Raw genomic sequence first — 27,221 nt, forward strand, 5'->3', positions numbered from 1 at the left:
CCCTCCGTGCTGGGTTGTCCTCCGCATCGCCGCCAGGTAAACTCCCTGTACTCTTTCCGCTGAGCACATGCCTGCAGGTTTGCCCCTTCCAGAGGGCCCATCCCAGCCCGCAGCGTGAGAATCCTGCACTGCAGCCCTCTCCAGGGCAGGCTCCCAGACTCCTGGCTCAGGCAGGGAACTGATCACACCAGCAGCTGTAACTGTTGTGGGAAAACTACCCTGCGGGACTCCTCCTGTAGAGCGCAGGGTCCGGGAGCCAGATGTCGGGGTTGGAGTCCTGGGGGGGCCTCTTAGTAACGTTTCCTTGAAAGCTTGTCAGCTTCTTCGCGTCTTAGTTCCCTCCTACGCGAAATGATGGTGGGTATTAGACGGTCTGATGAGCGCGGAACACGGCGACTGGCGGAGCGAGCGGAGTTGGTGCTGCTCTGCGGTGCGGCTCTGGTGTCGTCGGGGGTGCGGGGCCCGGTGCTGCGGCCCCAGGGCTCCAGGCAGGCCCGGGGAGGCCCGGTGCGGGCCCGGGGCGGCCTGGTCCCGCCGCTGCACTGGTGTCGGCCTCCGGGAGGCGCTGGTCCTCGCCCCGGGTGTCCCCAGGGAGCACCACGGCCTGCACCGGGTCACACAGCAGCACCGCGCCCTTCTGCATCACACACGAGCTTCTGCGACACGGCGGCTGTTAACGAAAATACGAACTCGAAGACGTCCTTCTGCCGGGAAATCAGTAAGACTCTGTCCCCCGTGTCCTTCCCACATCGCCTTAGGCGGGCGAACGCAGCCGACGGACGCGCAGACCGCGGTCCTCCTCCGACGGGTCGGCTCCAGCCCCCGCGAGGCCGCCGCCCGCGCTGGGTGCCCCGGGCCCGGCAGGAAAGGCCCGGGACACGCCCCGCCGCCCCCGCCGAGCCTCCATCCGGGGCCTTCCCCGCGCCGGCGGGAGCGCGCACGCCGCCCCTGCCCTGCGCCCCGCGTCGTCCCGTCACGTGCCCTGCGCGCCCTCGTCGCGGCGCGCTCCGGGCGGAAGTGACGTCGGCGGCTCGGTGGCTGCGCAGCGTCGGCGGCGGCGCGGGCTGCGGGGAGGCGGGCGGGGCGGAGCGGAGCCGAGCGGCGGGGAGCGCGGGCCGGGGGGCGGCGGCGGCGGCGGCGGCGGCGGCGGCGGCGGCGGGGCACAGCGCGCCTCAGCCCTTCCCTCGCAGCAGGCCTCCGCGGCGCTCGCCCGTGGCTGAGCCCACCGCCGAGCCCCCCCGCCCGGGCCGGCGCGCGCTGGTCCCCGAGGTCCAGGCCGCCGCCCCCGCCGCGGCGCGGTGAGTGCGGGCGGGGGCGGGGCGGGGCGGGGCGGGGGGACGCGGCGCCCTCTGTGCCCCGGGCCGGGCCGCGGCTGGCCTGGCCGGAAGTGCGGCGCTTTGTGCGGCCGGGCTGGGGCGGCGCCAAGGTCGGGCCCGCGGCTCGGGGTCGCTGGTCGCCCGGGCGGGGAGCCGCCTGGTGGCGGCCACGGACCACCCGGGCTGTGCTTCGCCCTGTGGGGCGGGCGGGGCGGGGCGGGGCGGCGGGGCCCGGAGACGTGGAGCCGAGGCGGGCAGGTGCCGCGTGGGCGGCGGCGGGGGAGGAGGGGGCGGGGGCTGCAGCCCGGGGGCCGGGAGGGGCGCGGTCAGCGCACGGGGACGGTCCCCGGGCCTCCCTGAGGCGGCACCTGGCGGAAGACAGGCCGGGGCCGGCTGCTGTTTCTGTGACTTAGACCGAGAATCCCTGCGCTCGTGATCACTTGCGGTGTGAGCTGGTCACCTTGTCTACCCACAAAGTGGGAATTACGCTACTTGCCCGGCAGAAGCTCCGGTGCTCGCGCTCCAGCTTGAAAGGCTCTTAGTGATTTCCTAAGAAAAGACGTTTCGTGGCCCAATGCGAGTTAACTTCGAAAACGAGGTGTACCGCTGCAGCCTGCCGACAAACAGGGTGTTTTTCTTTTGTGGTGCATGTAAGTTTGCGTCTGCTGGACTGTGTGCGAGTCAGTGTTTCATTAAAGTCGTGCGTGAAGGTGTTTCGGAACGTTCATAGCGTGCAGGAAAAAAATTTTTAAGATTTTAAGTGGAAAGGTTTATCTTGTTGCCGCAGCTTAAATTCTCAAGTCATTCCTTGTGCAGTTTAAGATCTTCTGAGATATTACACGAAAAAGTTTGGATCAAGAGTTTTTGCTGTGGACAGTTCTAGGGACACATTTTGCGACTTTGGTAAGTAAAGACGCAGTGGGCAATTTTTGCTTTGACGACTTAAGGCTTTTTCTTCCCCCCTGCTGTCGAAGCTGCTGCGTCCACATTGTGAAGGTTTTTTTGGTTCCCTTCGGTTTCATGAAGCTGGCTGGCTTTGCTGGGAGTGCATGCCTGTTATTTGTGTTTAGTTGTGTTTGTGACTAAATGGGAGCTGAGGCTCGGTAGAGGTTTCCTATCAGGCCTTCCAAGTTGCAGACAGCCGGCTGCCTGTGCGTCCTGCTGCGTGTTCCTGTGCAGCAGCTAGAAATGCTGAGCAGGAGCATCCCCTCCTCCTGGCTCCTGCCCCTGGAAATAGTGGGAAGACTGAGTCGTGTGTGTGTGCGTGTGTGTGTGTGTGTGTGTGTGTGTGTGTGTGGAAAGTGGCTGCAACTCTGGAGGAATCATCGTATACTGCTGTTGCCCCTGCCCGTTTATCGGGTCCTCATATACATTTGTTAGGATATTGAGTTGTTATTTTGCTCTACATCTGCTTTCCAGCTTCTTTCCGTGTTATGGTTAGAAGTGTCATGCCAAAATTATTTGAATTTTCGAACATCAGGACAATGTTAATGCCACAGAGGTAGAGGATTAGAATTGAAAAAAAAAAAAAGAAACGTTAACTTCACAGAAACATATTTTAACTTTTTATAGGTTCTGTAGTTTAAAAAAAATTTTAAGTAGGCTTATGCTGAGCTGAAGCTCCAGCATTGGGCTTGAGCCCATGACCCTGAAATCGAGCGCCAGAGGCTTAACCGACTGAGCCACCAAGGCACCCTACAGGTTCTGAAGTTTAAAGGGAAATTTTTGTCCATCAAACTTGACTCACTTAAACAGTTTCTTTTCCTAGATCAATTAAAACACCTTTTTTTTTTTTCCTCTGAAGATTTTATTTATTTGTGAGAGAGCATGACAAGGGGGTGGTATAGAGGGAAAGGGAGAAGCAGACTCCTGGACTCCGGACTCCTGGCTGAGCAGGGGCTCGTGACCTGAATCTATTGAGCCACCCAGGCACCCGGTTGAAACACTTTTAAAATAGTAGTACACCAGTGTAACGGAGTCATAGTTACTTTTCTCTGTTTCCATTTCTACATCTATGTCTGAGATCTGTCCTGTCCTGTCCTGTGAGAAGTACATGAATTTCTTCCAATAGATTGCAAACCTAAGTAGTGAAGGTCGAGTTTGAGGGAGTTGAGAACTTTCTCCCTTATTTGGTCTTCTTGATAATATCAGACATTGCCGAGAATTTCCAGTGTTTGTGCTAAGGGGTATTTTTTTTTAATTTTTATTTATTTATGATAGTCACAGAGAGAGAGAGGCAGAGACATAGGCAGAGGGAGAAGCGGGCTCCATGCACCGGGAGCCCGATGTGGGATTCGATCCCAGGTCTCCAGGATCGCGCCCTGGGCCAAAGGCAGGCGCCAAACCGCTGCGCCATCCAGGGATCCCTACTAAGGGGTATTTTATCTTGGATAGTGAGGTCTCTGAGAGAAATAAAATTTAAGCTTCTTGAAATTAGTTTTGTTGATATGAAATACTAATATAAAACGCTTTTAGAGTTTTATGATTATTGTGTATAGGAACTTTGTTTATATCATGGTCTTTTTTGAAACTAGAGAAAATAGTATAGTGATGGGTGTTAATATGTTTCTAATTATTACCGGATTTTCAAATTTAGAAACTTTTGCTGTCATCGTTTTTAAAGGGAAATCTGAGAGTTGTCTATTCTGCTGCAGGTGTCAAACCACTTCTAGGTATTCTGGCAGTTGAATGATTCTAAATAGGAAACTTAAAAAAAAAAAAAGTGGTTCTCTCTGGACCCAGTGTTGGAATCCGAGTCCTTGATCTACACTAAATCAGACTTGGGAAATGGTGGTTTCTGGGTAGCCAGTGGCACTAAGATCCCAGGTAGAATGGTGATGATGGGTTTTTCCTTGGGTTTTTTTGTTGTTGTTATGCTAGCTTAAAAGGTGTAGCAATACAATATACATCCCAACATTTCAGTGTAACAATTATTAGCATTTTATTGTAATTTCCCTTTTTTGTAAAAATACTTTGTTAAAGACATCATGTCATTTTTTAAAATCTTAATCTTCCATGCCTTAGCATGTACCTCTGAAAAATGGTGTCTTTACACAACCAAAATGTAATCACCACACTTAAAAAAATTAACGGTTGATGCCTTTTAATACTTAGCCCCATAATCAGTTGCGTCCCCAAATCCTTAAGATCTTTTTAGTTTTTCCAATCTAAAAATCCAAACAAAATCTACCTGGTGGTTTTTACATCTAAATCTATTTTAATCTAGAACTGTTCTCCAGCCTCCCCATCCTCACCATTTTTCAGACCATTGACTTACTGAAGAAACTGGGGTTATTTGTTCTCCAAGATGCCCTACCTTTTGGATTTGTTGGGTTGCTTCATTGTGTTCATCTTACTCCTTCAATTTCTTTTTCTGTAAACTAGAAGTTGGGTGTAAAAGATCCATTAGATTCAGACTGTAATGTTTTTGTAGCAGTACACCTTAGGTGATGCAGAGTAATTCTATCATATAAGGATGTACATAATGATAAATAAAGAGTTTGTCTTCTGGTGATGTTAAAACTGGCCAACTGGTTCAGGTTTTATAGCCACTAATCAAGAAACAGATGTATTTCAACTGTTCTGAGTTATATTTTAAATACTTTCTTTTTTATTCATTTGTGAGAGAGAGCACAAGCGAGGGAGAGGCAGAGTGAGAGTAGTAAAAAGCAGATTTTCCACTGAGCTGGGAGCACAGTGTAGGGCTTGATCTCAGGACCTGGAGATCTTGACCTGAGCTGAAGGTAGATGCTTAACCATCTGATATGCCACCCAGGCACCGCCCTGAGTTATATTTTAAATAAATGTCTCAACTTTTTTTTAAGTGAACTGTACACCCAGTATGGGGCTTGAACTCAATTACCCTGAGATCAGGAGTCAGGCACGCCTGAACTTCATATTTATTGCTGTGAAAAACTTTTAGTTTTTCTATTCAAAAACATTCAGAAGATATATATAAGCTACTTACATGCCAAGCACTGGTGAGATACATGAAGAAGAGCTGAACAAAGTATTTTCTCTGTCCTTGAGGCTCAGAATCTTGGGAGAATCTCATTATTTGAACAAGTGACCTAAGAAGGTTTTTTGTTTTGTTTTATTTTGTTTTGTTTTGTTTTACACATTAGTTCACATAGTTTGTCTTTATATTAAGCCCTTTTATTGAATAGGAAGGGGAACTGACCACAACATTTTCTTTTATCAATCTTATTATAGTTTCTTGCCTATAATTTTTAATTAAGATTTTTCAATCTCTTTAGGAAACATTCACCTTTGCTTTTAGGAAATATAACTTCTGGGTACTTTGTAACTTATGGTATTGAGAATTCAGATACAGCTCTATATACTTTTTAGTGGCAAGCTTGTAGTAAATTGTATTATTGGTTTACACTGTGAGATCTTTATGGCAGGAGAACCTTGTGGTGGTCAGTGCTTCATTTGAATTGTTTACGGTATTTGGCTATTATGAATAATAAACATTCGTGTACAGATTTTTTTTCGTGTACAGATTTTTGTGTGGATGTATGTTTTCACTTCTCTTGGGTATTTACCAGTGAGTAGAATTACCAGATCATCTGGTGACTCTTGTGTTAAACTGTTCTGCTCTTTGAGTTAGTAGATGACATTTGCTCAGCCGACCACATTTAAGGGTCTCTACATGATGGTTTTAAGAATCTAATTTGTGTTTCCATAGTCATCTTTGCTGATTCCCTACAAGCCCAATTGCCCAATACTCCTATGTATGCATCTTCCTTTTTTTTTTTTTTTTTTACTTCTGTGGGCTTTTTGGGATACTTGTTCAGAGCTTATTGGAAATACCACCTCTGTAATCAAGTTCCTGACCATTCTTCCCCTCACCTGTTGAATTTTGCTCTCTCCACTCAACCTTCAGAGCACTTCATTCTTTTATGGTACTTAATGTGACTGTTAATATTAATACTCTTTGCCCTGTATCACCATTATTCATGTCTTTTATCTTATAGACCTGAGTTCTCTTAATACAATAGCCATTACTTTCATGTGACTGTGATAAGTTAAGCTAAAATGCAGTTCCTTAGTTGTGCTAGCCACACTGCAGGTGTTCAGTAGCCAGCCATTAGTGGCTGCTTTACATGGAAAGTAGCCATACATTCTCAGTTTTGCAGAAGGTTTTATTGGATAGCAAGCACTTTCCTAGATTCCTGCTCAGAAGCAGGATTGTGACTTGCTTTTTTTGTTTTCTCTGTGGACTCTGCATAGTGCTTTGCTTATCTTGAATTCAACTGAGAATAAGATTCTGGCACAGCATAGAGAAATAATTTTAGGAAGTATGTACTTTCTCAACACATCATAGTTGAAGCAGGGAGATAGATGGAATTTACAAGGCCTCCCACAATTCTTCTGTGGATGATCCACCAAGAATGGGTTAAAAATGCAGGATAATAGGGCTTGGTTGCCAGTTTGTTTATTTTATTTTATTTTATTTTAATTAATTAATTTATTTTATTTTGTTTTATTTTATTTTATTTTATTTTATTTTATTTATTTATTTTTTTTTTAAGTAGGCTCCATGCTGGGCGTGGAACCCAAGGCAGGGCTTGAACTCAAGACCCTGAGATCAAGACCTGAGCTGAAATCAAAAGTCAGACGCTTAACCAACTGAACCACTCATGTGCCCCCAGTTTGTTTATTCTTAAACTGTGTGGTAAGATACGTAATAGATTCTCCTGCTTTCTTTATATTCTTCCTATTCTTCTTATCTCTCATCTGTATTGTAAACACATGCTGTCCAGTGTAGCCCCTAGACATCAATGACTATTTAAATTTAAGTTGAGGCTCATTTGGAGGAGCCTGCAACTCTTGATTTCAGGGTCTTGAGTTCAAGCCCCACAATGAGTGTAGAGATCAGTTGAATAAATACATAAATTAAGAAAATGAATATAAGTTGCAGTCCCATAAAATTGAAAAATCAGATCCTGCACTAGCCACATATTTGGGTGTTACTTTCGCTAATGGCTGCCATACTAGAAGGCACAGGGCATCTTCATTGCTGCAGAGTACTGTTGGCCAGCATTGATCTAGACTTATGTCTTAGCCGTAATTGTGGATGTCACAGTAAGTTTGACTTAGAAGTTAAAAAAAAAAAATTACTTATTTAGCAAGAACATTCCAATCACTGATGTTCTCGATTTTTTCCTAGTTTATTTTTTTTTTTTTTTAATTTTATTTATTTATTTATTTATTTATTTATTTATTTATTTATTTATTTATTTATTTATTTATGATAGTCACAGAGAGAGAGAGAGAGAGGCAGAGACACAGGCAGAGGGGGAAGCAGGCTCCATGCACCGGGAGCCTGATGTGGGATTCGACCCCGGGTCTCCAGGATTGCACCCTGGGCGAAAGGCAGGCGCTAAACCGCTGCGCCACCCAGGGATCCCCGATTTTTTCCTAGTTTAGACTAGACCTTGTTACAAAGATTAAGGATGTGATTGGGTATATTTTTTTATTGTGAATTTTATTCATTCATTCATTCATTCATTCATTCATTTATGGTGGGCAGCAATGCAAGGTTTATTGAGTGATAGTAAAGTGATAGAATAAAGTTCCTGGGGAGGGAGGGGACCTGAGAGGGTTGCTATTGATTGTGAATATTTTAAATGAGTCAGGTAAGCTAGAAGTGGTAAATTTTTACAATATATCTTTGTATTGGAATTTGATACCTATATAATGTTCGAAGGTGCATATGTTTTTAGAAAGTCAGCAGGTACTTGCACCTGTATTGTTTCAGATATTGTTACTGGTGCTAGAGGTAACTGCAGTAAATAGGACCAAGTCTCTGTTCCTTGTCTGCATGGGGCTACTTTCTGATTGGGGATGTGGTAGGGGCAGACACTATTTAGTATATATGTGTATTTTTTATTTATTTTTTATTTTTAATTATTTTAAAGTAGATTCTATGCTGTGCATGGAGCCCAATGTGGAGCTCAAACTCATGATTGTGAAGTCAAGACCTGAGTCACCCAGGTGCCCCTATATATTTTTAACTAGATTTTCTTTTTTTAAGATTTTATTTATTTATTCATGAGAGACAGAGGCAGAGACACAGGCAGAGGGAGAAGCAGGCTCCATGCAGGTAGCCTGATGTAGGACTCGATCCCAGGACTCCAGGATCACACCCTAGGCCGAAGGCAGGTGCCAAACTGCTGAGCCACCCAGGGATTTCTTAACTAGACTTTTTAAAGGAGTTTTAGGTTCATAGCAAATTTGAGCAGAAAGTACAGAGTTCTCATAATACTTGTTGCCTATTAGCTAGCTCCCTTTCCTGTGCTGTTTTTTTTTAAAGATTTTATTTATTTATTTATTTATTTATTTATTTATTTATTATCTATCTATCTATCTATCTATCTATCTATTTATTTATTTATTTGAAAGAGAGTGAGAGAGCATGAGTGAGTGGAGAGGCAGATGGAGAGGGAGAGGCAGACTTTCCCACTGAGCAGGGAGCCCAGCCTCGGGCTTGATCCCAGCACCCTGGGATCATGACCTGAGTTAACCGACTGAGCCACCCAGGCACCTCTGCTGTTTTTATTTTAAACTTAAGATCCCCTTAATCCTTACTACCACATAAATCAGTGAGTGACTTACTAGGTGAGGAATACAGAACAGTCTTTAAACTTACGCTTTCAGAATATACTGGGTGAAAGAATTCAGAGGAGCTTGCTGGCGATACTGATGAAAATCATATTTCTGTTGGGTAAGGAGTAAAATCATGGTTATGGCTATGCAAGTTCTTGAACTTTTCAGGAAAAAAGATTATGAAAAAAGCATTGAATGGGTGAATAGAGTTGCTAGGCTATAGCTGACTTGTATTTTTAAGAAAATATATGCATATTTAACAAAAGTTATTTAAGAAATAAAGTATAAAGGGCAGCCCAGGTGGTCAGTGGTTTAGCGCCTTTAGCCCAGGGCATGATCCTGGAAACCCGGGATTGAGTCCCACGTCAGGCTACCTGCATGGAGCCTGCTTCTCCCTCTGCCTGTGTCTCTGCCTCTCTCTCTCTCCCTCTCTCTCTCTCTGTCTCTCATGAATGAAGAAATAAAATCTTAAAAAAATAAAGAAAAAAGAAAGTATAAAAAGAACACTAAACCCACCCCATCTAGAGACTGTCTCTGTTCACATTTTTATATTCTCCCAACCTTTTCTGTTTGTGCTGGAAGTGCACATGCCTGTAATATTTGTAGTTATTACATGTAGGTGCAGATTTTTTTATTATAACTGCATCATGCAGCATTGTTATCTTTTTCCTCACTTAACATAGTATCAGTCATGTTTTTAAACACTTTAACAAGTATCTGTATAACATTTTATATACTGGATAGATCTGGTTTCCTTAACTATTTGTTAGAAGGACATTTAGAGGGGATCCCTGGGTGCCTCAGTGATTTGGCGCCTGCCTTTGGCCCAGGGGTGTGATCCTGGGGTGCCGCAATTGAGTCCCATGTCCGGCTCCTGGCACGGAGCCTGCGTCTCTGCCCCTCTCTCTCTCTCTCTATGTCTATCATGAATAAATGAATAAAAATCTTTATAAAAAATAAAAGGACATTTAGATTATAAGAACATATTTTCACTGTTTTAAGCAGGGACCTAGAGAACAGTTTTCTCTTAGCTTTTGACGGACTGAAGAATTTGTAAAGGAAAGTTTACAATGTTTGGGTGGGCCTTCATCAGGACTTCTGTGTTGTTTGGCAGCAGCATGAAATGCCTTGTTTTTAGTAAGCTAGAGAAGGGACTTCTTTTGTGACTGATACTGGAGAGAACTGGAGAATAAAAGTGCTTGGCTAAATCACTTTTCTTTCCTTTTTTAGTTCTGAAATCATGAATCCTGTTTATAGCCCTGGTTCTTCTGGGGTTCCCTATGCAAATGCCAAAGGAATTGGTTATCCAGGTAAGCAAAAGTAAAACTTTGTTTCATTATTGAACTTTGAACACTTGGGAAATTTCCATGTTGGTAAGAATGCTTTCAGTTGACAAATTTAGCTCAAAGTAATTTATACAAGGAGAAAATGTTTCAGCTCATGGAACAAAAAAAATCAAGAGCTAGGACTGGCTTTGGTCAAAGCTTGATCTGGTTGCTCCAGCAGTAAGTACCAGGATCTAGTTCCTACCTTCTGAACTCAGCTCACTTCCTCATGATTGGCTGTGTTGGTCCCAGGTTACACTTCTCTTTGTGGTCTCTGTGGTGTTCAGCAGTACCCTATGAGCCTCTTTATCTCTGTTCTATAGGAAACCCCAATGGGGCTTTTTTTCTAATCAGACCAGTCCTGGGTGTGTTCTGATTGCACTCAGCTTCCGTCTCTGAGCCAGGGAGGGGATTCTACTGATTAACTGAGGCCTGGACCACGTTCCCCCGTTTTTTGTTTGTTTGTTTTTGTTTTTTAAGATTTTATTTATTTATTCATGAGAGACACAGAGAGGCAGAGACCTAGGCAGAGGGAGAAGCAGGCTCCATGCAGGGAGCCTGATTGGGACTCAATCCTAGGACCCTGGGATCACACCATAAGCTGAAGGCAGAAGCTCAACCACTGAGCCACCCAGGCGTCCAACGTTCCCCACTTATGGGTGTCAGCGAGTTGAACATGGGCTATGAGGGAAGTGGTAAAACAACATTTGGGGGAATAGAAACTGGTTGTTTGAAAATAGCAAATGGTCATCCTAATTGGTGATATCCAATGAGTGATTATTTGTAATGGTACAATTTTACTATGCGTTTTGATATTATGATGGAACAGATCATCTTCAAATCCTGTTGCTAAAAAAGTCTGTAGAAAATTGGACAGAACATTTAAAAAATGTATAACTGAACTTGTAGGGTAGTAAACAAAATATCTGTGCTGAATATGAAGGTGACATAAAAACCAGTGCATTTGGCCATTGAGCTAATAATGATGTTCCTGTGCTGGGAACATTTGCTTTTTGTGGGTTTTGACAACCTACATGGGGACAGAAAGTGAGGCCTTTTGAGTTTGGGGTTTGGGCTTGGAGAGTGATATTCCCAGGGAAGGGGTAGACTTAAAAAAAAAAAAAATTCACCATTTATTGATTCCACAAGGGAATTTAGTGTCTGCTTGGGCTCTAGGAAGGGGAAATCTTTCTTAAGACTTTGTAACCAGTCAAGGATGTTGGAGGCTCTATTTTGTTATTACTTGTAATTACTGGGTGGGTGGGTGTGTGTGTGTGCCTGCGGTCCAGTATCTGTCCATAATTGAGAAACTAACATGAAACATAGTTTGCAGCTTGCATTATCCCCAGCACCTGACAGCAGCAAAAGCAAAGCTCCTGTAGAGGCATATGTTTGTATTCTAGGTAGTGGGGTTTCCCACAAAATTCTGCCTGTTAACAATGCAGAGTTATTACAAAACATGTGACTTCATCAAGAAAGAGTTACTAGTTATATGACTGCAGGAATAGAACATCAAATAGATACCACATCGGGCAAGTTGAGAATAATTGAATATCTGAAAGAAAGAATCAGAATATAAGAGGGGAATAAGACGTGGGAGGGACCAAAAGAACCAACTTGAACTTAAAGAAATGGCATTTGAGCAAAATTCAGGTTACATTGCAAGCATGACACTGCTAAATGGGAGACCCAGGATGCAAAATAAGGAAAGGGGTAGCTATAGAACACTAGTTAAGAAATCGAGATGTCTCAATGAGAAGATTTGGGATGAGTTAAGAGCTCCAGAAGGGGTGAATAGAGAAGAGTGACAGAATTTTCCAGAATTGGTAAAAGGTAATTTTAAATTATCAAGATAATTTAAATAATTCTGTTTAAACAGAATGCCAAATAGCTTCCTGAAATCCTGAGTGGATATAGATCAAGGGAAATAATAGGTAAAACCTGATGGCTTTAGCATTACCTGATAGTCTTTTTAATAAAACATTGATTGCCTGTCATGCTTCATAGGTATGTGTCTGGATGTTGTTTCTATTCTTTGGTCAAAAGCAGGGTTTGACAGACTTTATGTGTATGTTTCAGACTTTATGTATATGTTTCAGGCTTTATGAGCCATAGCGTCTCTGTTGTAACTCCTCAGCTCTGCCTTTCCAGAGTGTGTGTATTTCAGTTAACACTGAAAACAGCCTCAGTAGGTTGATTTTTTTTTTTTTTCCAGGAATAGCAGTGAGTCTTCAAGTATTTTTTTTTCCTGCTCTCCCTCTTCTCTTGGGATTCCATTTATAAGTATATTAGACCATTTCACTCTTTCTCACATTTCTTGCATCCTTTTTGTATTTTTTTATTTTCTGTGAGTCTTAATGTGGATATTTTATACTGATCTGCTTCCATTTTTCACAAGCCTGCTAATTCTTCTCTAATTTGCTATAGAACCTGTTTATTGAGTTTAATTTTTTCATGTACTCCATTTTCTTTTTTCTCTAACATACTTAACAGTTATTTATTTTTTTATTGGAGTTCAGTTTGCTAACATATAGCATATCACTCAGTACTCATCCCGTCAAGTACCCCCCTTAGTTCCTGTCACCCAGTCACCCCATCACCCCACCCACCTGCCTTTCCACTACCCCTTGTTCGTTTCCCAGAGTTAGGAGTCTCTGATGTTGTCATCCTGACAGATATTTTCACTCATTTCCCTTTTATTCCCTTTCACTATTTTTTATGTTCCCCAGATAAATGAGACCATATAATGTTTGTCCTTCTCTGATTGACTTTTCACTCAGCATGATACCTCCAGTTGCATCCACGTTCGAAGCAAATGGTGGGTATTTGTCATTTCTTTTTTAAACACTTTTTTTTTTAAATTTTTTATTGACTTAGGATAGTCACAGAGAGAGAGAGGCAGAGACACAGGCAGAGGGAGAAGCAGGCTCCATGCACTGGGAGCCCGTTGTGGGATTCGATCCCGGGTCTCCAGGACCGCGCCCTGGGCCAAAGGCAGGCGCCAAACTGCTGCGCCACCCAGGGATCCCCTGTATTTGTCATTTCTAATGGATGAGTAATACTCCATTGTATATATATACCATATCTTCTTTATCCATTCATCTTTTAATGGACACAAAGGCTCCTTCCACAGTTTGGCTATTGTGGACATTGCTGCTATAAACATTGGGGTACAGGTGTCCCGGCGTTTCACTGCATCTGTATCTTTGGGGTAAATCCCCAGCAGTGTAATTACTGGGTCGTAGGGCAGTTCTATTTTTAACTATTTGAGGAACCTCCACACAGTTTTCAAGAGTGGCTGTACCAGTTCACATTCCCACCAACAGTGCAAAGAGGGTTTCCCTTTCTCCACATCCTTTCCAACATTTGTTGTGTCCTGTCTTGTTAATTTTCACCATTCTCACTTGTGTGAGGTGGTGTCTCATTGTGGTTTTGATTTGTATTTTCCTGATGGCAAGTTATGCAGAGCATTTTCTCATGTGCTTATTGGCCATGTGTATGTCTTCTTTGGTGAAATTTCCATTCATGCCTTTGCCCATTTCATGATTGGATTGTTTTTTTGCTGTTGAGTTTATTTTTTTATTTTTATTTTTTAAAGATTTCATTCATTTATTCATGAGAGACACACACGGAGAGAGACAGAGACACAGGCAGAGGGAGAAGCAGGCTCCATTCAGGGAGCCCGATGTGGAACTTGATCCCAGGTCTCCAGGATCACACCCTGGGCTGAAGGAGGCACGAAACCACTAAACCACCCCGGCTGCCCTGCTGTTGAGTTTAATAAGTTGTTTGTAGATCTTGAATACTAGCCTTTTGTCTGACATGTCTTTTTGCAAATATCTCCTCCCATTCTGTAGGTTGTCTTTTAGTTCTGTTGACTGTTTTTTTGCTGGGCAGAAGCTTTTTATCTTGATGAAGTCCCAATAATTCATTTTTGCTTTTGTTTCCCTTGCCTTCATGGATGTATCTTGCAAGAAGTTGCTGTGGCCAAGTTCAAAAAGGGTGTTGCCTGTGTTCTCCTCTAGGATTTTGATGGAATCTTGTCTCACATTTAGATCTTTCATCCATTTTGAGTTTATCCTTGTGTATGGTGTAAGAGAGTGGTCAAGTTTAATTCTTCTGCATGTGGATGTCCAATTTTCCCAGAACCATTTATTGAAGAGACTCTTTCTTCCAGTGGATAGTCTTTCCTCCTTTGTCGAATATTAGTTGAACATAAAGGTGAGGGTCCACTTCTGGATTCTCTACTCTGTTCCATTGATCTTTGTGTCTGTTTTTGTGCCAGTACCACACTGACTTGATGACCACAGCTTTGTAGTACAACCTGAAATCTGGCATTGTGATGCCCCCAGTTATGCTTTTCTTTTTTAAAATTCCCCTGGCTATTTGAGGTCTTCTCTGATTCCACACAAATCTTAAAATAATTTGTTCTAACTCTCTGAGGAAAGTCCATGGTATTTTGATAGGGATTGCATTAAACGTGTACATTGCCCTGGGTAACATTGACATTTTCACAATATTAATTCTGCCAATCCATGAGCATGGAATATTTTTCCATCTCTTTGTGTCTTCCTCAATTTCTTTCAGAAGCGTTCTATGGTTTTTAGGGTATAGATCCTTTACCTCTTTGGTTAGGTTTATTCCTAGGTGTCTCATGCTTTTGGGTGCAATTGTAAATGGGATTGACTCCTTAATTTCTCTTTCTTCAGTCTCATTGTTAGTGTATAGAAATGCCACTGAGTTCTGGGCATTGATTTTGTATCCTGCCACATTGCTGAATTGCTGTATGAGTTCTAGCAATCTTGGGGTGGAGGCTTTTGGGTTTCCTATGTAGAGTATCATGTCGTTGGCGAAGAGGGAGAGTTTGACTTTGATTCTTTGCCAATTTGATTGCCTTTAAAGTCTTTTTGTTGTCTGATTGCTGAGGACTTCTAGTACTATGTTGAATAGCAGTGGTGAGAGGCATCCCTGTCGTGTTCTTGATCTTAGGGGAAAGGCTCCCAGTGCTTCCCCATTGAGAATGATATTTGCTGTTGGCTTTTCGTAGATGGCTTTTAAGATGTTAAGGAATGTTCCCTCTATCCCTACATTCTGAAGAGTTTTGATCAGGAATGGATGCTGTATTTTGTCAAATGCTTTCTCTGCATCTTTTGAGAGGATCATATGGTTGTTTCTCTTGTTGATATGATCTATCACATTGATTGCTTAGGAGTGTTGAACCAGCCTTGCATCCCAGGGATAAATCCCACTTGGTCATGGTGAATAATCTTCCTAATGTACTGTTGGATCCTACTGGCTAATATCTTGTTGAGAATTTTTGCATCTGTGTTCATCAGGGATATTGCTCTATAATTCTCTTTTTTGGTGGGATCTTTGGTTTTGGAATTAAGGTGATGCTGGCCTCATAGAATGAGTTTGGAAGTATTCCGTCTCTATCTTTTGGAACAGATTTAGTAGAATAGGTATTGTTTCTTCTTCAAACGTTTGATAGAATTCTCCTGGGAAGCTATCTGGCCTTGGACTCTTGTGTCTTGTATTTCCTTGGTATTGATGGTGATCTCTCCTTTTTTATTCGTGATTTTATTAATTTGAGTCTTTTCTCTTTTGTTTTTAATAAGGCTGGCTAATGGTTTATCTATCTAATTAATTCTTTCAAAGAACCAACTCTTGGTTTTGTTGATCTGTTCCACAGTTCTTCTGGTCTCTATTTCATTGAGTTCTGCTCAAATCTTTATTAACTCTCTTCTGCTTGGTGTAGGTTTTTTTTTTTTTTAAGATTTTATTTATTTATACATGAGAGAGAGAGAGAGAGAGAGTAGAGAGAGAGAGGTGCAGAGGGAGAAACAGGCTTCATGCAGGGAGCCTGACATGGGACTCGATCCCGGGTCTCCAGGATCAGGCCCTGGGCTGAAGGCTGTGCTAAACTTCTGAGCCACTGGGCTGCCCTGGGTGTAGGTTTTATTTGCTCTTCTTTCTCCAGTTCCTTTAGGGGCAAGGTTAGCTTTTGTATTTGAGTTCTTTCCAGTTTTTTGAGGGATGTTTGTATTGCGATGTATTTCCCTCTCAGGACTGCTTTTGCTGTATCCCAAAGATTTTGAACAGTTGTATCTTCATTCTCATTAGTTTCCATGAATCTTTGTAAGTCTTCTCTAATTTCCTGTTTGACCCTTTCATCTTTTAGCAGGATGCTCTTTAACCTCCGGGTGTTTGAATTTCTTCCAAATTTCTTCTTGTGATTGATTTCTAGTTTGAAGGCATTATGGTCGGAAAATATGCAGGGGCCAATCCCAATCTTTTGTATTGGTTAACCCAGTATATGGTCTATTCTGGAGAAAGTTCCGTGTGCACTTGAGAAGAATGTGTATTCAGTTGCGTTTTGATGCGAAGTTCTGTAAATATCTTTGAACTCCATCTGGTCCAGTGTATCATTTAAAGCTCTTGTGTCTTTGGAGATGTTGGGCTTTTAAGATCTGTCATTTACAGAACGTACCGTGTGTTAATGTCTCCCACTATTATTGTGTCTCCCACTATTATTATCTAAGTATATCTTAACTGGTTATTAATTGCTTGATATACTTGGCAGCTCCCACATTAGGGGCATAAATATTCATGATTGTTAGGTTCTTTTGTTGGGATAGATCCTTTAAGTATGATAGAGTGTCCCTCTTCATCTCTTACTATAGTCTTTGAATAAAGTTGTTTTTTTTTTTTTAATTTATGATAGTCACACAGAGAGAGAGAGAGAGAGAGGCAGAGACACAGGCAGAGGGAGAAGCAGGCTCCATGCACCGGGAGCCCGACGTGGGATTCGATCCCGGGTCTTCAGGATCGCGCCCTGGGCCAAAGGCGGGCGCCAAACCGCTGCGCCACCCAGGGATCCCCTAAAGTTTAATTTATCTGATATGAGTATTGTATCCCAGCTTTCTTTAGATGACCATTTGAATGGTCATTGGTTCTCCAACCTTTTATTTTCATGCTGTAGGTGTCCTTAGGTCTAAAATGAGTCTCCTGTAGACAGCAAATAGATGGGTCTTGCTTTTTTATCCAGTCTGAAACTCTGCACCTTTTAATGGGATCATTAAGCCCATTCACGTTCAGAGTTACTATTGAAAGATATGAATTTAATGTCATTGTAATTTATATTCAGTCCCTGTTTTTGTGGATTGTTTCTTTGGACTTCTCTTTTGCAGAGTTCCCCTTAATATTTCTTGCAGAGCTGGTTTGATGGTCACATAGTCTTTCAGTTTCTGCCTATCTTGGAAGCTCTTTCTCTCTCCTGTTCTGAATGAGAGCCTTGCTGGATAAAGTATTCTTGGGTGCATGTTCTTTTCATTTAGGACCCTGAATATATCCTGCCAGCCCTTTCTGGACTGCCAGGTCTTTGTGCAGAGATCTGCTGTTAATCTAATATTTCTCCCCATGTTAGTTAAGGATCTCTTGTCTCTCACTGCTTTAAGGATTTTCTCTTTATCTTTGGATATTGCAACTTTCACTATTAAATGTCGAGGTGTTGAACAGTTTTTAGTGATTTGGGGAGGGGACCTCTCTATCTTCTGGATCTGAATGCCTGTTTCCTTCCCCAAAGTAGGGAAGTTCTCAGGTATGATTTGTTCAAATATACTGTCTCGCCCTCTGTCTCTCTCTGCGTTTTCTGGAACCCCAATTATACATAGATTCTTCCTTCTGAAGCTATCATTTATTTCCCTTAACCTTTCCTTGTGGTCTCTTCATTGTTTTTCCCCTTTTTCTCAGCTTCCTTCCTTGCCATCAAGTTGTCTTCTATGTCACTCACTCATTCTTCTACCTCATAACCCTCATTATTAGGACCTCTAATTTGGATTGCATCTCATTTAATTGATTTTTAATTTCGGGCTGATTAGATCTAAATTCTGCAGTCATGAGGTCTCTTGAATCCTTTATGCTTTTTTCCAGAGCCACCAGTATCTTTATAATCGTGCTTCTGAATTGGCTTTCTGACATCGAATTGTAATCCAAATTCCTTAACTCTGTGGGAGAGTACTATTTCTGATTTTTTCCTTTGTGGTGAGTTCTTCTTTCTAGTCATTTTGCTCAGTGCAGAGTGGCTAAAAATAAGTATTACTGGAAAAAGGAAGGAAAAAAGAGAAAAAAGGAAAACAAACAAAAATAAAAACAAAACACAAAAACAAGGCGGTGTATCCTCTTTTTCTATATACTGTAAATCCCTCAACTTCCCCTGGAGCTTTCCAGAGCTGCTCCGTCAAGAATTTGCTCTTCTTGCCCGCTGTGCTGATTCTCAGGTGTGTGCACCTGGGGTAGCTGCCCAGCCCCCTGCCAGGTGCATGGCTCAGTGGGAGCTGTTTATCCTGTGAGACCCGTTTCCTGGCGCCCTGCTCTGTGCTAGGCACAAGGTGATACAGGGAGGAACAACAAGAGTGGCGGCGTCCAACTTTCTAGCCCTGGAGTCAGCTCCCACAGTAACTCCCGCAGCTCCCAGTCCACACTGGCCTGGATGCTCTGGGGGCGGGGGTGCTGATCTGCACAGCTCAGGAGTGTCCTCGCTTTCCTGTGTCCTCCTGGCCCCTGCCTGTCCCAAGGGGAGCGCCGGATCCTGGGCTGTGTCCCCCAGAGCCTTGGGCTCTGGGGCCTGCGCCACTGGAATTGTGTTCCCAGGGTGTGCAGGCCACTCCACCTGGAGCCACCGCCTGAGACACCACCTGAGCTTCTCCTGGGGCACAGCCCCCTCCATAGGGAGCCACTGCCTGAACTCCTGAGGCCCCGCGGGCACACGTTCCAGCCCTTTAGGGAGCTCTGCAGGCAATGTGTGGCACACTCTCCCCTGGGGCGTGCTTCTCTGTTAGTGACCCTGGGAACCTGGGGGCTCTACTGCCCCTCCTGGGATCCTGCCCGAGTTCCTTGCGAGCACCTTACTGTCCTGGAAGATTGGTAAAGTTTCTGCTTCTCTGGGACTGGGCTTTCATGTCCTGGGGGCACTCCCTGCCTGGCCTTACTTAGTTTGGCTCCTCGCGGGGCCCCTTCCATTGATACATGATTGACAAGTAAAAATTGTAGATACTTAGGTTGTACATCATGTTTTTTTTAGAGGTGTATGTAATGATTTAATATATGTATTCACTGTGAAATGATTACCACAATTTAGTATCTTAAAATATTATTATGTTTGAGGATTAGAATTTCAACATACAGATTTTGGAGGAGACTCATTCAGTTCATATCATTCCCCCAGGCCAGTTTGTCCATATATTCTAATTACTCTTTCATTATACAAAAGGTAGTGAACACTCAGATGAAATTAGGGGAAATAGGCATTTTTGGGGGGAACCTTCGTGAACGTTCTAATGAAGAATGTACCTAATCAGGTAGGGAGAACCTCAGGACTGTGCTCCGTGTTAAGTTTTAGCCAGCTCATGGGGGAGCTGTGAGGGAAGGATTGGAGGTGAGAGGAGGCAGGCCCTCAGGAGGCACTGCTGCCAGAGGTTGTCAGCCCACGCAGTGTTCATGGCTGAACAGGGGCTTCTTTTCCAGAATAGAGATTCAGGTGGTGATGTTTGCTTTGCTTTGTCAACTCAGAGAATGTTCTAGAAATTATTCTACATCAGTTACAGAGGTTTGCTTTGTTCTCTTTTATATTTTGCATAGTACTGCTGTGTAAACCTGCATGTTGTGGGATTTCCATAGCTAATTCAACCAGTTCTTTGGATAGATAGGTTGTTTGAAGTTTTTTGGTATTCCTATAATGCAGCTTATGTTGATTGTGGGAATTATCTTCAGATGGGCTCCTTAAGTAAAATTGCTGGGTGAGAGGGTAAATGCATTTGCAATTTTGAAGATGCTTCTGATTTCCCCTCCATAGAATTTTTACTGTTTTGTATTCCTACTGGAAGTGTGTGAGATGGTGGTTTCTCCACAGTCTTGCCAACAAGTGTGTTTTCAGCTTTTGGACTTTTAGTGGTCTGATGTTAGAAATCACATCAGTGTACTCGAAGTTGGCAGTTCTGTCCATGTCTTCTGTTGATTTATATTTTTTTATTGGGTCTTTGTTTATTTAGTTTTAAGAAGTATTTATATATTAAGAGTATTAAGTTTTTGTCTATATAATTTGCAAGTATTTTTTTCTTCTTAGCTCATGGTATTTTCTACTGTTCTGAAGTTTTTATTTTCATGAAGTAATTAATTTCATAAAAATGAGTAGAATTTGGGATCACTTATAATCTCTTACAAGAGAGGTATCTGGGCAGTGTAGTTTCTAGCTTTCCAATGTTTCTGTCCCAGAAGGGACCTAGACCTGATGTTGAAGGAAATAGTGTATAGTATTTGCTGTGAGTGCATTTTTAGGAAGACACTGTTGTGGTCAGAAAGATTGACAGGAATAGGAAGGAACAGTGCTTCTCAGCTTTCTAGAAAAATCAAGAAACAGAAGATGTTACAACCAGGACCAGTTAAAACAGTGCTTGTGACGATCCAGGAAGGTAGTCATTTCAGGGATTTCCATGTGGAGGTTTTGTGTGGTCACAGTGGAAACCTCTGGACTAGAGTAACTGGGGTCAACTCTTCTGGGGTTCTGGGTCAGGGTGGTAGTGTATGTGTGGGATCTGGTGGTATGTGACCTGTGTGCAAGGGAGGTGTACTTCTGTGCGTGGACATAGAAGTAGAGGATGTCCTATTGCTGGTGGTTAATTATGCTGTTTTAAATACTTGTTATGTGGCTTTTCTCTTATTTTAGAGCATGTTAACTCATTGTTAGAAGGTTAGGATAGGAAGGGCCAAGCAGACCATAATAGTAGTATCCCAGGAACTCTCAGACACACAAGGCAAGTACAGAAGCAGACAATGCCTCTGGAAGATTTATTGGTAGAGCTGAGGACATTTGGATTTTGAGGAGGGAATTGTTGCAGAAGTCTACCAGTTATGATCTAGGTCAGTAGTATTTTAAGCTTTGTTTTTAACATTGTGACCTTAGAAAAGATTTGTAAGTATTTCCTTAGTTCTAGGATGAGTTAGAGCATCTCCCAGAGTGAATTGAAGGCAGGCTCCAGAGCCTGGTTGGCCTCTTGCTGCTCACAGTTGAGGCTTCTAAGGAACTGCTTAGGCTTCATAGAACACAGATTGAAAGCCACTGCTATATGTTGGCAAATTGAACTCCAATAAAAAATAAAATTAAAAAAAGAAACCCACAAAGGTATTAGATATTCAAAAAGAAAGAAAGAAAGAAAGAAAGAAAGAAAGAAAGAAAGAAAGAAAGAAAGAAAGAAAGAAAAGAAAAGAAAAGAAAGAAAGAAAAAAGAAAAGAAAGCCACTTTCCTGGTCTTTTAAAAAACAGCCATTTTAGGTGTGTTTCAAGTTGAATCTGCCCTTAATATCCAAAATGAGTGAATCTGCTCAGCATTTCATCCCCTCACACTGTTTTCTAATTAATTGGACAAGCGAGAAAATGATAATTTATGAAAGAAACTCAAAAAAGGTTTTGCTGAGGTAGAGGAGGATCAGTTTTGAGAAAGAAGAAGGTGACTCTGAAGCACAAGATTTGTATGTGAGGTGAGAACTGAGCATCTGCAAGTGGAGATTCCTTGGGAACAGTGCTACTGAACATTTCTGTACCTGCCTCTGAGGAGACCCATGGAACTTACAAAACAGCTAGAGCAGGAGGTGCAGCAGAGCAAGGGCATCCTGCTGTGCTGGAGACTGCAGGGATTCCTGTAAGGCACTTTATCCAAAATCTTTACAAATGACATCCAGACTCACAAAGATTAGTTTTGAAATTCTACTGTGAACTCTACTTCTCTTTCTCCTTTATATTACCCTACTACCTTTCATTTTTTCACTTTGGTTACTCTTGACAACCATGGTACCTTAAATATCCCTAGGAGACACTCCCTCTAAGTCTCCTCAATGGTGTCTTTTGAAGTCTGCCATTCCATTTCAACTTTATTTACCCGTGAAGGGAAAAATGGATAGACAAGTTAACAGGTTTTCACAGCTAGTTTGTGACAGTAGTAAAGACTAGGGAATGTGGGTCATCTTCATTGGCTCTGTACCCATATAAGGAAGTAGATTCTAATGCTCCAGCTGTCACATGAATGGAGCGTTTTGAACTGTGAACCAGGTGGCTCAGGGGAAGTTCTGGGCATGGGCCTTACCAGGGGTCCCTAGGCTCTGAGGAGGCCAGGAGCCGGGTAACTGAAGCCTGCCCCTCTGCTGGTGGATGCCAAGAAGCCAGGATTTTGACTGTGACACTTACTGTCTTACTTGATATTTTTGTTGTATTCACATGAATTAGTAGTAGTTATGGTTTAGTGTTATTAAGGATTCTTCATTTAAATGGATAAAGAAGATGTGGTTTATGTATACAATGGAATATTACTCAGCCATTAGAAATGACAAATACCCACCATTTGCTTCAACGTGGATGGAACTGGAAGGTATTGAAATAAGTCTATCGGAGAAGGACAAACATTATATGTTCTGATTCATTTGGGAAATATAAATAATAGTGAAAGGGAATAGAAGGGAAGGGAGAAGAAATGGGTAGGAAATAACAGAAAGGGAGACAGAACATAAAGACTCCTAACTCTGGGAAACGAACTAGGGGTGATGGAAGGGGAGGAGGGCGGGGGATGGGGGTGAATGGGTGATGGGCACTGAGGGGGGCACTTGACAGGATGAGCACTGGGTGTTATTCTGTATGTTGGCAAATTGAACACTAATAAATAAATTTATTTAAAAAATTAAAAAAAAGATTCTTCATTTATATTAATAAAGATTAGGTTGCTTGCAAGTGGATTGTAAGACTGGATTTTTCCCATTTCCATGTGTCAGTGGTGCCAGTTAACAGCCCCTTCACCACATGATATCTTAGCATTCTTATTGTTGCTAAGTAATAAATTATTAGCAGTCTAGAATAAAGCTGCTAGAAGTGTTAGGAATTTCCCGACTTCAGCTTAGGTTTGTGTTCGTGTGTTATTTTTTGGCATTCTAATTCCGTTTTCTGCCAATTTTTTTTTTAAAGATTTTATTTATTCATGAGAGACAGAGAGAGAGAGAGAGAGAGAGAGAGAGAGGCGCAGAGACACAGGCAGAGAGAGAAGCAGGCCCCGTGCAGGGAGCCTGATGTGGGAGTCGATCCCAGGTCTCCAGGATCAGATACCCTGGGCCAAAGGCAGTGCCAAACCGCTAAGCAGCCGGGCTGCCCAAATTTTTTTAATTGTAGGAAGTTGTAAGCATTTACTGACAGGTTTAAAAAAGACTTGATTATATTTGTGACCCATTCCAATTCCTTCTTTAAAATTTAAATTCAAGTTAGATAACATATAGTGTATTTTAGTTTCAGAGGAGAGTTTAGTGATTCATTGGTTGCATATAACACCCATTACATCAAGTGCCCTCCTTAGTGTCCATCACCCAGTTTGTTCTCTATAGTTAAGAGTCTCTTATGGTTTGCCTTCCACTTTTTTTAATCTTTATTTTTCCTTTCTTTCCCCTTAATGTTCATCTATTTTGCTTCTTAAATTCCACATATGAGTGAAATCACATGGTATTTGTCTTTTTCTAGTTGAGTTATTTTGCTTAGCACAATACCCAGCAATGTTCTATGCACATTGTTGCAAGTGGGAAGATTTCATTCTTTTTATGGATGAGTAATATTCCATTGTATATATACACTACATCTTTGTTAACCATTCATCTGTTAATGGACATCTGTGATCCATCCCAATTCTGAGGAAAGGAAACAACTAGTAGTGACACTGCTTGGCATATGTAGTACTCTTGGGCTCCTTAAATCAGTATGTGGAGTTTGATGAAGGGGATAAGAAGGATTGAGTCTGTGGGAGCCATGTTTGTAAAATTGTGTAACTCCTTCAGGTGGTGACATCACATTGTTCTGTTTTTTTTTCTCCAGCTGGTTTCCCCATGGGCTACGCAGCTGCAGCTCCTGCCTACTCCCCCAACATGTACCCTGGAGCGAATCCTACCTTCCAAACAGGTATGCAGCATATGTGTGCTGGCTGGCAGAAGTGCTTTATCCTCATGGCCGGGGGAGAGGAGAATGTAAAATGGTTGGGTTTTGAGAAGTATGGGTATAGTATTAGGATTTGGGGTTGAATTGATTTCTTGGTTCATAAGTTTAGCCTTTATTTTAGTGAAATAAAAACTTTATTCTTACTGCACATAACACTTTAAACACTGCATTTCTGATGTTCTTCCACAACATAGATCTGTATTCTAATCATACATTGTTTATAGGTAACTAGTACCAGATTACATATTTATGAAATAGTTTTGATTACTAGAAACTAAAGATCTTTTTCCCAAGTTAATAGATGGAATTTCCATGTTGTTAACAGTTTTAGAGATGACTGATTTCTCTATACTGTTTTTGGCACTTCGATTATAGTTTTACTATTATTATTTTTTCTTTGAAGTGTAGTTGATAATGTTACATTAATTTCAGGTGTACAACACAGTGATTTCTACAAATCTACTTTATGTTTTTCTTACACAAGTAGAGTTACTGTCACTGGACAACCCTATTACAGTTCCATTGATTCTATTGACTATATTCCCTATGCTGTGTCTTGTATAGTTTTAAAACAAAGTCTTAATTTCAAATGCGTGAGAATATTTTTAGATTTTAGAAATCAGTGATACAGTTGAAAGTCCACTTGTTTTGGATCTGAACTTTGTAAAAGACAGTGGGACTTTGTGAGCTTATGCTCTAGTGTGGGCTCGTTCCAGGCTTTACTCACCTAGACTAGACTTTGTGATTCTGCTGCAGTAGTGATGGCCCACACTGACCTGAAGGCTTGGCCTCATGGATCTGCTGGGGTGCTTCACTTTTTTCACCTCAGAAAACCTAGCCGCACACAGTTAACTTTGACAGAAAGAGAGGCGTAGTATCCTTTCCCTGAATTCTATTTTGCTAATCATAAAATTCTTCCTTCTCCGACTCTTCTGTCCCTTTCTCCTTTTCTCTTCCTACTCTGACTGTATTTGTTCAGCCAATAGCTCACACCTAGACAAAGATCTTGGCTTGGTCTTCTTGTTCCCAAGCCTTTTCTCCTCTAGTTCATGTTTCCTGCTTGCTTACACCAGAGTAATGTTCCCCAATGAAGGTTTCTTGTGACTGAGGGGGAGACTCTCCTTTAATCTCTGGTTCTTTGACACATTGGCCTGTTCTTTCCAGAATAGTTTCTGTTTTGTGTTTTTGCCAGCTTTTACTTAAGGTTCTTTCTCTCCCATCTCGCCTAGAGTACTTGTTACTTTGTTGCTTATCTTTTGGGATCCTATAGAAATCCTTTTCCTGGGATTAGCAATATTATATTATTATTCACTGGTTTCTTGTTTTATTCTTTTGTTTTTATTTTTTTTCTTCACTGGTTTCTTTAACAGCTAAATGTCACTGTCCATCTCCTTTTGTAAAACTTCTTATGTTGTGTAACGTTTTAAAAGTAGTTCTCTTAAAGGCACCTGGGTGGCTCAGTTGGTTAAGTGACTGCCTTTGGCCCAGGTTTTTTTTTTTTTTTTTTTGCTTTCATTCTCCATAATTAACATCCATGTCATAGTTCCTTTTTATTGTGGGTTTCTGTTGTATGGGAATACCACAGTTTGCTTATGCATTTGCTAGTTGATGAACCTATGGATTATTTGCAGTTTGGGGCTGTTAAAGATGCAACTGCTGTGAATATCTCTGTACAAGTCTGTGTAGATGTAATGCTTCATTTTTCTTGAGTAGATACAAAGGTGGTTGGTTTCATGGCAAGTGTATATTTAACTTTGTAAAAAATTGCCAAGCTGTTTTTCCAAAATGGTTGTTCCATTTTACATTCTCAACTGCAGTGTATGAGAGTTCCAGTTCCTTTACCTTCTTGTCAACACTTGGTATGGTCATTCTGTTTAATTTTAGCCATTTGGGGGGGTGGGTATGGTAATGTGTCATCCCAGTTTTAATTTGAACTTGCCTAAGGACTAATAATGTTGAGCATCTTTTCATGAGCTTATTTGCCATTTGTAACATCTTTGGTTAAGTGTGTACATCTTTTACTGTATATCAGTTTTGAATTTCTTATTCAGTTTTACTTGTTTTTCAGTTTTACTTGTTTTACAGGTACATGATTTGCACATATTTTCCCCTGGTTGTGTTTGTTTCATTCTTTTAACAGTGTCTTTAAAAGAGCAAGAGTTTTATTTTTAATTTGTTCTGTGTGTGTGTGTTTTAAAGATTATTTTTAGGTAATCTCTACACCTAGTTTAGGGCTTGAACTTGTAACTCCAACATCAAGAGTCACACGCTCCATTGAGCCAGCCAGATACCCCAAGAGCAAGAGTTTTTAATAATTTTCAGATTATTGTTTTTTTCATTTGTAGGTCATATGTTTGGTGTCATTTCTAAAAATGTTTGCCTAACACAAATCACAAAGATGTTCTCATATTTCTTCTAGAAGGTTTATAGTTTTAAGTTTTACATTAAGTCTGTGTCCCATTTTGTTTACTTTTTATGTATGATGAGAGGAATAGATTGAGGTTCTTTTTTTTTTTTTTTTTTTTTTTTGCTTAAGAATTTAGTTGTTTGTTACTGTATGTGATTATGCTGCAAACTACCATAAAATGTCACGTTCTAGAATTTTCCCTGGTAGCTCATTTGTACTCAGTTTCTCCTTGGAGTACAACAAGTTAATGTAAAAATGTACTAAAAGCGAAGTGCCTGCGTGGCACAGTTGGTTAAGCGTCTGACTCTTGGTTTTGGCCCATATTATGATCTTAGAGTCGTAGGATTGGAATCCATGCTCAGCACAGGGTCTTCTTTTTTTTTTTAAGATTTTATTTATTCATGAGAGAGAGAGGCAGAGACACAGAGAGAGAGAGAAGCAGGCTCCATGCAGGGAGCCTGACATGGGATTTGATTTGATACCGAGTCTCCAGGATCACTCCCTGGGCCAAAGGCAGGAGCCAAACCACTGAGCCACCCAGG

At 41.9% G+C, this 27,221-nt stretch overlaps 1 protein-coding gene across 4 annotated transcripts in view; it reads left to right on the forward strand.

Annotated features, from left to right (window-relative positions):
• Positions 1-1,130: 1,130 nt before the first annotated feature.
• The window catches only part of FAM168B (family with sequence similarity 168 member B), a 43,381-nt gene continuing 17,290 nt past the window's right edge, over positions 1,131-27,221 (forward strand). The window contains exons 1-4 of one of the 4 annotated variants that reach the window (XM_055316393.1): positions 1,131-1,298; positions 6,857-6,996; positions 10,161-10,240; positions 24,153-24,236. In XM_055316393.1, the coding sequence (XP_055172368.1) occupies positions 10,171-10,240; positions 24,153-24,236 (154 nt within the window). In that variant the 5' untranslated portion in view covers positions 1,131-1,298; positions 6,857-6,996; positions 10,161-10,170. Of the gene's footprint in view, positions 1,299-1,650; positions 1,967-2,011; positions 2,220-6,856; positions 6,997-10,160; positions 10,241-24,152; positions 24,237-27,221 lie in introns of those variants that run through there. The other 3 variants (XM_055316392.1, XM_055316395.1, XM_055316394.1) reach the window with 3 other exon arrangements.

This window comes from Nyctereutes procyonoides, unplaced genomic scaffold (assembly GCF_905146905.1).
Source record: "Nyctereutes procyonoides isolate TBG_1078 unplaced genomic scaffold, NYPRO_anot_genome, whole genome shotgun sequence".
Lineage (NCBI taxonomy): Eukaryota > Metazoa > Chordata > Mammalia > Carnivora > Canidae > Nyctereutes > Nyctereutes procyonoides.